Here is a 15,841-nt window from a genome sequence, read left to right on the forward strand (position 1 = left end):
AGAGATCAACACCTTACTGGGCAAAGTGTTCCCCAGCGAGAAGAGAGCAAGGGCTCTGGTCAAGGAAATTCGCCTCCACCGGAAGGGACAAGCTCGGACAGTGAGGACTGCGAGCAAGATCATGGGGATGATGGCATCGTGCATCCACCTAGTGCCGAATGTGCGGCTCCACATGAGACCCATGCAAGAATGGCTCCAGGAACAATGGTCACAGGCTTCGGGCAGTTGGGAGGATCTTGTGGTGGTGACGCACGCAGTGCAGAAGGAGATGACATGGTGGACCATGGAGAACTTAACAAGGGGACAGCCTCTAACACCCCCAACTCCGACAGTGACCATCACCACAGACGCATCCCTGAAGGGATGGGGCGCTCACATGGAGGAACTCAAAGTGAGGGGTCTTTGGACGCCAGCAGATGCGACAAAGGACATCAATTACCTCGAATTGAAGACAATCTTCCTTGCATTGAAAGCCTTCCAGACAAGACTGTACAGGCAAAGGGTGTTGCTACAGACAGACAACACCACGGCGATGTTCTACATCCACAAACAAGGTGGAATACAGTCAACAACGCTTTCAACGCTGGCGCAGGAGATATGGAGGTGGGCCATCCCTCTCCAGATAGACCTGCTGGCCATACACCTACCAGGGAAGGAGAACATTCAGGCAGACTGGCTGAGCAGACAGACATCGGCATCCCACGAGTGGGAGCTCAATGCTCAGGAGACAAGGAGGCTGTTCAACAGGTGGGGAACGCCATCAGTGGACCTGTTTGCAACACGCCAGAATGCGAAATGCCGAAACTTTGCATCCAGACAACATGAAGAAGGGTCCCTTGGGAATGCCCTATGGATAGATTGGTCCGGGACATTTGCTTACGCTTTTCCCCCGATACCACTGATACACAGAGTACTGAGCAAGTGCAGAGCGAGCAGCATGACCCTGATACTGGTCGCGCCACAGTGGGCGAGGCAGACATGGTACTCGCAGATCATGGAGATGGCACAGTGTGCACCCCACAGATTCGGCAGAAGAAAAGACCTGCTCTCCATGCAGAACGGAGAGGTGCTGCACCCAGAACCAGAGAGCATGAGCCTAGTAGCATGGCTCCTGAGGACATAGAGTTCGCACATTTGAGACTGCCAGAGAGCACCCTCAGGGTCCTTCGGGAGGCACAAAGGCCCAGCACACGGAAGTGCTATGTCGCAAAGTGGAAAAGATTCACGATGTGGTGCAGGAGGGAAAGACTGCACAATAAAATGAAAAAGGACTCCACGGTACTAAAGTACTTGACGCACTTACTGGAGAAAAACCTCAGCTCGTCCTCCTTGAGAGTTCACCTGGCGGCTATAGTGGCATACACAAGGGGTGAGATGGGCAGAAGCTTCTTCACATCACAAGTTGTAAACAGGTTCCTGGAAGGAGCGAAAAGGATCGCACCACCCAAGCGTGTGCCACCACCGGCATGGAACTTAAACGTGGTCCTGACGGAACTCATGAAGGAGCCCTTTGAGCCGCTTCACAAGGCCTCCTTGAAGATGCTAACTATGAAAACTGCTTTCCTGGTTGCAATAACGTCCTTACGCAGAGTGAGCGAGCTGCAAGCGCTAACGCTACAAATACACAATGACAGGGTTGTGATGAGGACCGACCCACACTTCATGCCGAAGGTGGTGTCCAAATTCCACTTGAACTAGTCCATACAGATACCGAGTTTTTTCCAAAAACCAACCACTAGCGCAGAGCGAGCTCTGCACACCCTAGACGCCAGAAGGGCGGTCATGCATTACATTGAAAGGACAAAAGGACACAGGAAAACGAAACAGTTCTTTGTGTCGTTCGCCAACAGTTACATGGGCAAGGCAGTGACTAAGACCACTATTGCACGCTGGATCGCGCAAACAATCCAACTCTGCCACAAAAGGGCAGGAGAAGAACTGGCAGAGGGGGCACGTGCCCACTCCACTAGGAAAAAAGGGGGCTACAATAGCCTTCCTGGCCAATACACCCATACAAGACATATGCCTGGCGGCAACATGGGCTTCGGTGCACACATTCACGAAGCACTATTGCGTGGATGTTCAGATGAACAAAGAAGCAGAAGTCGGACAAAGGGTGCTCCAGCATATATTCAGAAACCAGAGCTCATCTTTCACCCAGCCGCCACAGAAATGAGAAACCGCTACGAAATCTATGCACAGCATAGTGAATCCAGAAAGATTCACGCTGCAAAACGAATAGTTTCTTACCTGTCGGTGTAGTTTTGCAGCTTGAAGATCTTTCTGGATTCACTAGCGAACCCACCCACCTCCGCCAGAAAGATGAGGCTGGAGAGAGAAGAGGTGGTCAAAAAAAAAAAAGAAAAAAGAGAAAAATAGGGGGAGAGAAGTAAGAGAATATAAGGACAAGCGGGAAAGAAATTCTCACCTGAATAGAACATTGCCATTGCTTCGGAAAAGAAGGAAACACGGAAAAAAGAATCCGAAGATGGCGCCCAAGAGTGGGAGCTTCCGCAGGAAGCATGCCGACGTCACCGGAAATGCACCTGAGGAGGTGTGACGCCGACGCCCACAAGGGCTACAAAAAAAAAAAAAAAAAAAGAAAAGACTACGAATCCGGACCCAACCACAAGACCGCGGAATATGCACAGCATAGTGAATCCAGAAAGTCTTTTGTATTGCAAATGCCCTGTCATTCCAATTTCATTTTCTTGATGGTGGTCCTCCTAATCTAACATCTGTTTTGATGGAATGAGATCTTCCACTGCCTAAAGCGTATTACCTTTTCATACTTTATATTTTTATGGCTAGAGACACTACCATTTCCTTAAACAGCATCTTTAAAAATTTCACTGACAGTAGTTTATTGCACACCTGCAGTGAAATTGTTACTCTGGTTCTTCACAAAGGTTTTTTTTTCCCCACAATAGCGCATGAAAAATAGCCATATGACCAAAGGCCCTTTCAAGTAATTTGGTTCTAGTTGCTGATCAGTACATGGGGCATCTGCTTCATCAGCTGGGTTTCTTAATCAGGGAAGATAAATTCTGTTTAGTGCACACCAATCTTCAATAAATTGAAGACCTGTTTCAATAATTGCTAATAAAAATTAAACTCTTACTGGCTAGTATCTGCTGTACTTGTGTGATTGATGAACTGGACCTAATGTTATTTCAGGATTCTTTACGTGCATTGTCTGGACAGTGGACACATTTAATGGGACTGTTTGTGTGTTACTGTTTCATTTATATTTTTCTCCTGGGCCCCCCACGGCATTTAGCATGGGGTATTTGGTCAGCACATTTCAGACATTGGCTAACTTCATTATGAGTGACGACATTCTGGTCTTTCACATGGAGCACATGCGCGCTCAAAGTTCTGGAGGCTATTATAGCAATATGTAGTTTTTGAGACCAAGACTTTTTTCAGCTTTTAAGTAACTTTTTATATTGGCGAGGGTTCAGCAACACCCCCAACAATGTTTTACCAAGGGCATGACAAAACGAACATTGAAGAAGCAAACCTTATGGTAGCCAATACCGCACCTGTTGGCAATGTTTGTTTCATTCCCTTCAAACTTTGCTTTTCAGAGGGATTGGGGAGTAAATTCCCACTAAATGTTTTACAGATTCCAGTGATTTTGTTGCGCTGGTAGTTTCTGGTGCTCTGCACCAGCACTTATGATAGTCTACCACATGGTGGCTCTGTTTGTCCTATTTAGAGCGGAGCTCAACAGTTGTTTATTAATTCAATATATATTAAAGATGGCTAAAACCTGCCGCCCAAGCAACTCTTTTAGCTTTTGGGGCCTAGGAAAGTCTGAAGTGTCACATTTGTACGAGTTTGATGATTTGTAGTTGTGTTGTTTCTATTATGAGTTTCAGTGTGGGTGCTTCACTTTCTCTATTTGGTGTAGTGCCTGGTAACCCTTTGCGGGAGATGTATGCTGTATACAACACACATAATAATAATTGGCAGTGCTGGCAGGCGCAGTAGTGCATACTGCAGTGCCCTCGTGACTGGGGCCTTGACACTTACTATTTTATTTTTTTATACAAATTAAGCAATGGCTGGCTCCTTTATGGTGGGTTTCTCCCCGTGTTAATCTAGGTCCAGACAACGTAACCTTGCTTTTTTGGCACACATTTCTAATTGCTGTCATTGTATAGCAAGAATGGTGCAACCTGTCCTGATGGATGAACCATTCAGTGGTTTTCATGGATTGTTGCCTCCTACTTCCACAGGCTCTTACCAAGTGTACATTTTCCTTTTAAACAAGGTGGTCATCTTGTGTGTGTGTGTTTTTTTTTCCAGTTGAATTTAGTTTGGTTGCATTCCCAGATTACAATCTGCCCAGTCCCCCTATATTCAGAGATTCTTGTGGTGCATGTATGCCACAAAAATGGAAACTGAAGATAGTTTTTTCCTCACTCTCCAAAAGACATAATTCAAAGACTGACTCTGCTTTCTTTTATAAGCAAGAAAGATACAAATATGGTTTAAAAATGTTTTTGCGTTCCCCGGGATCCTTTCAGACTATATAGAAGAATTCTGAGTATACCCTCGTTATGGAATTGGTACATTATAAGCAGCTTTTCTTTCTTTGCTAGTGCTGGGTTTTAAACCACAGTTTTCACGGAAATCAGTGTGAATTCTATCCGCTGAATGGCATGCTTTCCGCTTAGTTGTTAACGATTAACTGACTCTTAAGTTTAAATAATCATTATTGTTTTGATTCAACAGATGTTTTACTCTAGAATATAATTGCAAGTTGTTTACTATTAGTGGAATGCAAGCTTTACATAAACTCACTTGTGTGGGCCGTGGGAGCTGATTAAAGTGAACCGTTTTGTTACTAATTAAGTTTAGGCAAATCACCGCGCATTGCAAATGAACCTAAATCGTCCTCTGTTAATTCTGGCCTATAAGAAACCAGCGATCTTTTACATTAATTCTGTTTTGTTTGTTTCACTGCAGCCTGGGTCTAAGGTGAGCGATGCTCCATCTTTTTTATCAGGATGGCCACCAGCATTTCCTTCAGGACCTCCAGTAAGTTATGATTGTGCATGTAATAAGTGCCTCAGACTGAACAATTTTTATGTTGAATATTTGTTATGCTGGATCCAGTCCTCATTGCGAATATAAATTAATGCATTAAAACATTTACTGGTGAAAAACCACGCCTTCATTAGGGATACCCATATTTGGTCTTTCTAAGATCACAAGCATGTGGAATCTGGTGTATTGCACATTTATCCAGTTTGACCATTCTCTGTGGTATGCCTTTCCATAAGGGGTAATATAGTGAATCCATCAGACTTATTACCAACCACCTTAACTGCTGGAAAAAGGAAAACAAATGTTTCTCAATACCTACACGCAGATCCTTGCTGCCCCCACGTCTGCAGCTACAGCAGTGGTATGCATATATAACATTCAGAGCCAACCAGAAGCAAACAAGATATACCTCAAAGTTATTGCTTTTGTAGTACAGCACTTCATTAATCCCCAAAACAAATAGGTTATGGACTACTGTTCCGATCTAGGCATTAAATGTCCTAGTCCGTTCCAGAGTGACTTTGTAGCATTTGCCGTATGGTTTGATAGTGTGTGTGTGTCCAGTGCAGCTAGATGTACTTGTGGAGTTTTGTTACCAGCTTTGCACCCACTGAAGTTTTGACATGTTTGACACAACTGGACCACATGCTAGTGCATGCTAAAAGGCGCATCAATTTTATTTTCTTGGTATTCTTAGTAAGGTGCCTGGCCCCCGAAGACACACGCGCCTGTCCGGTGACACATCCCGCTTTTAATAATTTTATTGGTTTGTTCTCACGCTTGACTTCCTTACCTTTACTTTTCCAGTAGCAGCACCTACAGGGGAGCCTGGAGGTGCTACATGGGTTGCTGGACCACAGTTAAAAGCCCCTTCGTTGGCCACGACTTTCATTCTTTTGGCACTGACGCCTTTTGGGACACGCCTCCCACCTCTAAGAGGGTATTTAAAATGGCAACTTAGTGTTCGCGCAGGGACCGCTCTGCTCGCATGTCGAAGACAAGTCAGTCTACGCCCGTCTGCTCCAGGTCCAAGGTCAAAACCCCTGCAACATTTGCAAATGGCCATGAAGATCCAATTAGGTATTCAGGTAAGATGCTATGCATGCTTGGCCCACAGCTACTCCCACGTTGCATACGTCTCAATTTAATGGCTTCGTTAGAGCCAGCTATACCCACATGGCCAAATTGCACTAGCAATTTTTTTAAGTCAGCCCTACCAGACTACTTGCAGCTCTTCACACATTAAGGACACAGTTAATAACATAACATCTTGGGCTAATCAGTGCCCATTCCCATCTGAAGCACAAATTGGAAATTGTGGAACCCTGATTTTGCGATAGCAGCCCCCAATAACTACTCTGTCTTCAGTTGGGATAGACAGTTAAGGAGAGGGGGTGGTTTAGCCGTAATCTTTCACAGTGAACAGTTTAATGTGAAGCAGTTACTAACATGGACTGCTAGGCATTTTCTTTTAAACTAAGCAGATTAAATCAGATATTTGCTGTAATGCTGATATATCGCCCACCCTGGGAAAATATAAACACATTTTAAATACTTTTCCATTACTAGCTGAAAACAGCTTGCAGTTTGACAATTTGTCTACCTGTGTGATTTTATTTCCCATCAGGAAGCAGTGGATGATAAAGAAACAGCCGCTCTTCTAGATATCGTGAAGTCCTTAGGACTCAATCAGATAATAATGGAAACCACACATATACAGCAGGTGATACTCTAGATGGTCTTTTTACAAACAATCCTTTACTAAACATTTTCAATTCATTTCCTGCGGTATGGTCAGATCAACCAATCAAATCTATGGAACACATTAAAACTAGGGCCTGGAATAAAATCAATACAGAATCACTAGCTCAATTATTAAGATACAATCAACCACTAAGTCCTCTTGCTACAGAATTTGCATCAAACTGTTACTCAGACTGGTTGTCGGACACCTTTCGAGAGGTGGCCCCCCATTAAATAAATCTATATCAATAGAAAGGAACCGTCAGCCCCCAGGTTTACAGAGGCCCTGAGGCTAGAAAAACAATCCTGTAGAGGAAGTAGGAGAAAACACTATAACACGCATGAAAAATTGGCCTATAGCACAAGTTACTTACCTTCAGTAACAATATGTTCGAGGCATATGAGCTGCAGATTACACACTATGCATAGATGGCCACCTAGTGTTGGGCACGGATGTTGGCAGTTTGTTTTGTTATAGAAAAGTCTTTGGAAGTCATGGGATAGGTGACTCCTCCTTTGGATGATACTGCGCATGGGCATCAGCTTCATCCCCAGATTGTTTTTTTCCGCCACCGGGCTCGGATGTGTTTTCAGCGCTCCGTGTTGGAACCGAATTTCCTTCGGCGCGCAATCCTCTATCATACCAGACAGGGATGATAGCTTTGATGATATGGGGGGGGTAACATGCCTGATCCAGCCACACCCACAGGATCCCCAGACAAGTGGGATGATTATACCACCCAGATGTCCCAAATGTCCCTCGGGATGACATATACCCCTCAAGGCCTTTCCCACCAGAAGACACTATAGGGTTTAATTAATTAATTCACAGGGCCGCACAATATCATGGGGTAGACATACATACAGACCCTGTTGAGGAAGACTTCCTAATGGATACATTTGATAATGCACAAAAGTCCCCATCCATTTTACTAATGCTTAAAGGAGTAATCAAGCATGCCCCTGAAGTCTATAAGGACCCAGTCAGAACTCGGGTCATTAACTCTCGTATAGAGAAAAAATATAAAGCTGCCCCCTCAGACCCAGCATATATTAAAGGTCCAGTACCACTAGACTCACTTGTAGTTTCCAATGCACGCAAGAGAGCAAACTCACAAACATCAGGTGAGGCTGCACCGCCAGACAAGGAGTCTAATCTACTTGAGGCATCAGGGAAAAGAACAGCGTCTCAAGCAGCAAACATGTGGCGTATCGCCAATACGCAGGCATTGCTAGCCAGATATGACAGGGCACATTACGATGAGCTAGAGTCATTAATGAGGCAACTCGCTGACCAGTACAAGGATAGAGCAAACCAGCTTATCCAAGAGGGAAAAAACATCACAAACACCTCTATTAGGTGTGCCCTCGATGCAGCAGATACTGCCTCTAGGGCAGTTACCACCAGCGTTTTACTACGCAGACACACCTGGCTACGTATATCAGGGTTCAAACCTGAGGTACAAAGTGACATTCTTAATCAACCCTTTGACGAGCAACACCTATTTGGACCCGAGGTAGATGTATCACTAGAGAAAATGAAAAAGGATACAGACACCGTCAAATCTATGGGAGCCCTGCAGTCGCAGCCTCCCAGACGTTCATTTCGTCGCTCATCCTATCGAGTTGCCACCAGACACAGCTTCTACCTCGTACAAAGCCCCTACACAGTCTACTTACATCAAAGGCTACCAAAGGGGTGGTTACAGGGGTGACAATAACAAAGGCAAAGGCAAAAATAGCAACTCGTGCTCTGCCTCTACCCCTGCCCAATGACTCCTTTCCCCTTCCCCCGTCCCATTCCACTCCTGTCAGGGGAAGATTCCAATAATACCTGCCAGCCTGGGAAAACATATCAGACAGGTGGGTCCTTCAAATAATTCAATCAGGTTATTGTCTGGAACTAACATCTACCCCCCCAAACATACCACCCAAGCAACGTCCAATGTCCCAATGTCACAGGAACATTTAACATTGCTCAGACAGGAGGTAATATCCCTCCTACAGAAAAATGCAATAGAAATAGTTCAAGAGCATCAGAAAAACAAAGGAGTATATTCCCTATATTTCCTAATACCAATGAAGGATGGATCTCTAAGACCCATCCTAGACCTCAGACCTCTAAACATTTACATACAGTCGGATCATTTTCAATTGGTCACACTCCAACAAGTCCTCCCATTACTGGTACTAAACTACTTCCTTGTCACTCTAGATCTCAAGGACGCCTACTTCCATATTCCCATCCACGCAGCGCACAGAAAATATCTCAGATTTGTGCTAGACAGACAACACTACCAGTTCAAAGTGCTCCCATTCGGAGTCACAACAGCACCAAGGGTGTAGTAGCAGCACACTTAAGAAGACAACATATTCATGTCTTCCCATATCTGGACGACTGGCTCATAAAAGCCAGCTCATACAGTCAGTGTGTGCAACACACTCACGCTACTATTCAACTGCTTCACGACTTGAGATTCACGGTAAATCACGTAAAATCACATCTGCAACCCTCGCACATACAACAGTATCTCGGCGCTACAATAAACACCCAACTAACACTTGCTTAGCCCTCTCCAGCCAGGATAACAAGTGTATAAACTATCCTAACAAAATTCAAACCGTAACACTCGGTACAAGCCCGAATGTTCATGCAGCTCATAGGGATGATGGCATCTTGCATATTTATAGTACCTCACGCAAGACTGCAAATGCGTCCACTTCACGAGTGCCTAGCACGCCAATGGAACCAGGCTCAAGGTCAATTAACAGACCTAGTGTTGGTAGACAGTCTGACTCATTGTTCTCTGCAATGGTGGAGCTGCCGTTTCTAGAGCCAGTTCCTCAAATAGACATGACAGCGGACACATCACTCTCCGGCTGGGGAGCCCATCTACTGCACCACACCATGCAAGGCAGATGGACACTGCAACAAAAGCTACTCCACATCAACCACTTAGAGTTCATAGCTCTCAAAGCATTTCAAACTTGTGTCAGGCAAAGCTGTCTTAGTCCGCACAGACAATATGACTGCTATGTACTACATAAACAAACAAGGAGGGACACACTCTCTGCAGCTCTCTGTTAGCACAGCAGATATGGAGATGGGCTATACCGCTAAAGATCTTCCTCGTAGCCCAACACGTCCCAGGAGTACAAAACACTATCGCAGATCTGCTGAGTCAACAAACACAGCATATCCACGAGTGGGTACTGCATCCACAAGTTCTTCATCCGTTCTTCCAAATGTGGGGACAACCTCAGATAGACCTTTTCGCCACCCACGAAAAAGCAAAATGCCCAAGCTTTTGCTGCCAGATACCCACACCCATTGTCCAAAGGCAATGCGATATGGATGAACTGGTCAAAGCTATTTGCGTACGCTTTTCCTCCTCTCCCACTACTTCCGTTAGTGGTACGCAAACTACAACAACATTCCCTGACGTTCATTCTACTAGTCGCCCCATCCTGGGCCAGACAACCGTGGTACACCACGCTATTGCAAATGTCTGTAGTACCACACCAAAAACTAAACCTATCTCCACGCCTATTAACACAGAACCATGGAGAGATCAGACACCCGGACCCAGCTCAGCTCAACCTAGCGATCTGGCTCCTGAGGTCATAGAGTTTGGTTACCTCAACCTTCCTCCAGAATACATAAACATCATTAAAGAAGCTAGACGTCCCACTACTAGAGCATGTTATGCTGCTAAGTGGAAACGCTTTGTCATATACTGCCAAAACAACCAAGTAAATCCCTTAGACATGTCTATTCGTCACATCCTAAATTCTTTCCTAAAGTCATCTCGCCATTCCATCTCAATCAATCAGTTGAGCTGCCCGTATTTTTCTCGCAGCCTCAAACAGTCGCAGATGCTTCCTAGCACACTGGCTCAAGGCAAAGAAGCCTTCAAGGAACCCGCTTCAAGCATGGGTGTAACACCCAGGGTAGAAAAAAAATACAAGGCGTCCTCAACAGACCCAAAGTATATACAAGGAAACACAGTGCCAGATTCATTTTTTGTCCCCACAGCCAGAAGAAGGGCTAATGCAGTCTCCAACACTGGCCCTCCACCAGAAAAGGAGATTAAGAGAATGGACTTGATGGGGAGAAGAATGGAAAAGTAAGCAACAACACAGTGGCGCATTGCAAATTCCAATGCCCTGCTAAATAGATACGGCCACCAACAGTGGGACAAAATAGGACATTCTCAATAAACTGCCGAAAGAGGACAATAAAAGAGCATGATCTATTGTCCAGGAAGGTAAAAAAACGTGGCCAATACATGCCTTAAGTCAGCCCTTGATGCTACAAACACTGCCAGTAGACAAATGTGCACAGGCACCATCCTCAAAAGACATGCCTAGCTCAATATATCAAGAGTTTTAAATGTAAATGTACAGGAATTTATATAGCGCAAATCATCGAGCGGTTTCTAAGCGCTTGCTTAGGGAACCCGTCCTGGTATTCCCCTGTGAGATAACCCCGGCAGGGTATCCGCAAGGTGAAAGCCAGGTATCCCGCCGCGAAGGGCCGTTGTGGAGATTAAGCAAGCTATTGCCCAGAGTCGCAGAGTGTGAACCCGTGAATCGAGTAGGCACCGGAGCGAGAATTGAGTCCATGGACAATTTAGGACTCAAGACCCCGCCGAGCCGGGAATTGAACCCTGGTCCCGGGCTGACCTCTGCTTCCAGGTCTGCCTCCTCTAACCAGTGAGCCACACTTCTCCACTTAAACTGGAGGTTCAAACCTCTATCCTCAATAGACCGTTCACTGGGGACGCGCTCTTTGGGAAGGAAGTGGATGAATCCCTTCAGCAGATTTTAAAGTACAATAAGACTGCTAGGGCAATGGGAGCCCTACAACAGAGAGGATCCTTTAAAAGAGGTTGTTTCGACAACAGAAAGAACACAGGAAGAGGTGCATTTGGTCAGGGACATCAAATGTCACAGCAACCACAAGGTCAAACTCCTAGGCAACAATCAAGTCAATAGTGAAGTTCTGTAGTAGGGGATCTCTGTGTAAAGTCATAATCTAGTGAATAGTCCCGCCCATGTGCGTGAACCCTGGCAATCAAAAATTATCTCTTAAGTTGTCAAATCATGCAGAAACTGCAAAGACACTTAAGAGAGAATTTAAAGACAAATAATGCAGCCTATATCCACAGGCTACACTGTCCAGTACTTCAACTAGAAATTCCACCAAACAAAACCACACACAACACAGCCTGCCCAGTTTCTTCCATAGAGAAACTTGCCTCTACCAGTAAAAGACTCTGGAATGATAGAGAGGAAGGCATGGACAGACAAGCCCCATAGGCTGCCATTATGTGGCTTAAATAGGATACTGTGCCTTTAAGAGAACCTTCCAGAGCTTTCTCCCAGTATCCACAGCAGGTCCCTTTTACTTTCAGTTCTTTTTTCCGGCTCCTGCTAACAGGACCCTGGCATTGAGCTCTCCCTTTTTTCAAGGTTTTATATTGGATTTAAGTATACTTTTTGATAAAAGTGTTTGCAGTTTGTATTCTTGGTGTTTCCCTTCTCTCCTGTGTGTTTGTCAGGCTTTCTAGGACTCTAAAATGCCTGCTCTTTTCGACAAATGCCCAGCATGTGGAAGGAAGAAGGCCAAGACTGATCCACACGACGTCTGCATTATTTGTCTCCGTCCCTGAAGACTGTGACATCTGCCAGAACCTCTCAGCAAGGACCCTGAGGGAAAGGCTGAAGATTAGGCTTCAAGGCCTGGAAGAGAGACGACTGCAGCCTGCAGGTGAGTCTGGGCAGGCTGGGAAGGCTCCCTCTGCAGAGGCCTCTGGGGGGGCTCCCCAGAGGTAGGAAGACCAGCAAATGGTCCCGGTCTCCGTCGGCGTCGATTGCATCGACGACGATGTTGAGAGGGATGACGGCGGTGTGTTCCCCTTCTCCCTGGGGCTCCGCGTCAAGACAGCGTGAAGATTCGACGTCGAAGAGCCTGGTTAGGCCTCAGTCGAAAGCACTGTCTACGGCGTCTTCGTCGTCAACGTCGAGCTACCGGAGTCGACGGAGAAGCCACAGGCGTCGGCTCTCGTCGTCGAGGCGATACCGCCGGTCGCTGTCGAGAAGACGGTCGGCGTCGAGGGGATCCTCGGTGTCGAGGACCTCGGGGAAGAGGACGGCGTCGAGGAGGAGTCCACGCTCGTCATCGAGAATGGAACGGTCGACGTCGCGGAGGTGGCGTTCGGCTTCGAGGAAGGAGAGTTCGACGTCGCGGAGGCGACGGTCAACGCCCGAAGCGGCGCAGGAGTTCTGGCGCCAGAAGTCACGCTGAGTGTGGTGGAGGGCGCCGGAGGCGGCGATCACGTACTGGAGGGGCTGGTTCGCAGTCCCCTCCTCCGAAGAAGTCACCGGGCTCGGTGTACTCGGTGGTATATACACCACCTCGGCCGAAGACGCCTCCTCCCCCCTATAGCAAAGGAGGATCCTCCCGTCAATCCCTCCTCTACCACCACTTCCTCCCTCAGGACAGTCGCCGCTCCCGCCGCATGGGCCCGCCCCTCGGCCGGAGATACCCCTGTCCCTCCGCCGAGATCGGTGTCACTACCTCCCCTTCCTACACCACCTAAGGGGACTCCTAAACCAAGACCCCAGGATAGGCCACGGAAGACGCCTCCACGGAAACTTTCGGAGCGCCCACGAACCGGGAGGTCACGCTCTCGCTCCAGAAGGAGGGAGCGATCGCGCAACAGGTCGTCCACGTGGTCGAGACGCCGCCATAGGAGGCACAGATCTCGCTCTCACACGAGGTCCTCAGGGACTACTCTCCGACTTTGTCGGGATCGCCGGACACAAGGGTGTCGCCGGTTGATGACCTGGTGGCGTTTCATGATGTCCTATTGAGAGGCGCTGATAAATTGGGCATATCCTTGACGGTGCCCACGCCTAAGACATCGGTCATTTTCGAGACACTGCACCAGAAACACCCGTCTCGTCCACTACTACCTCTGGTGCCGGGCCTGGAGGAACCGGCCATGGACCTTTTTCTCACCCCGGCGGTGACTAAGGCGGCCCCCTCGAGATTACAGAAAAAATACCAGGCTCCCGATTCGGATCTGGCTTTTCTGAGGGTGGAACCTCCTCCGGATTCTATGATTGTGACGGAGGACGCAAACAGCATGCCACCACCCCGCTATCCACAGTCGCCCAAGACAAAGAGTCTAGATGGATGGATTCAGCTGGAAGGAAAGTATGCGGAACATCGGCGACCTCTATGAAGGCTGCGAGTGCCACGGCTTTGTTGGAACGCTACGACCGCGCCCTCTGGGACTCCCTCCAGCAGTTTGCGGAACACTTGCCTCGCGAGAAGCGGGAAGAGTTCCAGGAAGTGCTAAACGAAGGGATGCTGGTAGCGAATCAGATTATCAGCGCTGCAGCAGATTCATCCCTCTTGGCGGCACAAGGCTTTTGCCATAGGATTAACCAGCGACGACATGCCTGGCTCCGCCTTACGTCACTGAAACCAGACGCACAGCAAATGGTGGCCAATCTTCCATTCTCTGCCGAAACCCTATTTGGGAAACATGCGGATGACGAAATGGCCCACATGAAGGCGGAGGCCGAAACACTCACGGCTGTGGGTGTAGAGAAGCCCAAAGTAGCAAAGAAATCGTACCGCCCGTTCCAACGGCGGTTCGGTGGACAGTCGCAGCAACAACAACAGTTCCGTAAGCCGTTCCAGAAACGCCCAAAGGGCAGAGGAGGCCAACAATCGGCACCAGCAACCAAAGGCCCGGCCGGGTCTAGGCCCTCAGTGCTTACTTCCCCTGGATCTGTTACCCACTCCGGTAGGGAGAAGCATTCCATTTTTTCTGGCAGAGTGGAGAAAGATTACTCAGGACAAGTCGGTGCTGAATATTGTTGGATACAGTCTTCGGTTCACCAGCCCGCCTCCAGCAATTCCACCGGTCAGCTCGCAGTTTCAGCTGCGCGAGCTCCAGGCGGAGGCAGATATCCTGTTAAGGAAAAGGGCGATAAAAGACGTACCTCTGTCTCAGAGAGGAAGAGGTCTGTACTCCCGGTTCTTCCTGGTTTGCAAAAAGGACAAGAACGAGTTCAGGCCCATTCTGGACTTGCGACAGGCAAACAGATGGATTCGCAGGGAGAAGTTTTGCATGCTGTCGTTGCATCAGATTTATCTTCAGTTGCAACAGGGAGACTGGCTATGTGCTATAGACCTACAGGATGTGTACTTCCATGTGCCCATTGCACACAAACACAGGAAGTTCCTGCGGTTCCAAGTCGGCGCCAATCATTATCAATACACAGTACTCCCATTCGGACTAAAGTCTGCGCCGAGAACATTCTCGAAGTGCATGGCGGTGGTAGCATCACACCTGAGGAAGAACAAGGTGTTTGTCTACCCGTACCTGGACGATTGGTTGATCAAGGCCTCCTCCTTCTCGGAAGCCCAAGAACACTTCCAGAAGACATGCGTTCTCTTGAACAAGCTGGGGTTGCACATCAACATGTCCAAGTCTGTCTTGACTCCGGTCCAATGCATACAGTACTTGGGAGCCTCCATCAATACGCTGTCAGCAAGCGTGTCTCCTTCGGAGGAGCGACGGTTATCACTCCTTCGGAAGGCTCAGGCTCTTATGACCACTCCATCTACAACAGTGAGGACGGTGTCTTCTCTACTGGGATCGATGGCCTCTTGTATCTTCTTGACGCCACACACACCGCTGCACATGAGACCGCTGCAGGAGTGCTTGGAGGACCAGTGGGATCAGAGGAAAGGAACTTGGGACGACAAGATACGACTGTCTCTGCATGCTCTTCAGTCTCTGAAGTGGTGGTGTTCAGCGGAGAATCTCCTCAGAGGGGTTCCCCTCCACAAGGACATTCCCACGCAGACTGTTGTGACGGATGCTTCTCTCCATGGGTGGGGGGCGCACTCCGGAAACCTACAGATTCAAGGAACGTGGTTCCCGATGGAGGCCACGTATCACATCAATTTCCTGAAACCCAGAGCGCTTCACTTGGCACTGAAGGCCTTTCTTCC

The 15,841-nt window shown here is 47.7% G+C and overlaps 1 protein-coding gene across 1 annotated transcript in view; it reads left to right on the forward strand.

Moving 5' to 3' along the window:
• Positions 1–15,841, forward strand: part of SMN2 (survival of motor neuron 2, centromeric) — a 393,528-nt gene that overhangs the window by 211,779 nt on the left and 165,908 nt on the right. Inside the window, exon 6 of the mRNA XM_086960809.1 lies at positions 4,978–5,049. Within this exon, the coding sequence (XP_086816935.1) occupies positions 4,978–5,049 (72 nt within the window). The remainder of the gene's footprint in view (positions 1–4,977; positions 5,050–15,841) is intronic.

Source organism: Lissotriton vulgaris, chromosome 3_1 (assembly GCF_964263255.1).
Source record: "Lissotriton vulgaris chromosome 3_1, aLisVul1.2, whole genome shotgun sequence".
NCBI lineage: Eukaryota > Metazoa > Chordata > Amphibia > Caudata > Salamandridae > Lissotriton > Lissotriton vulgaris.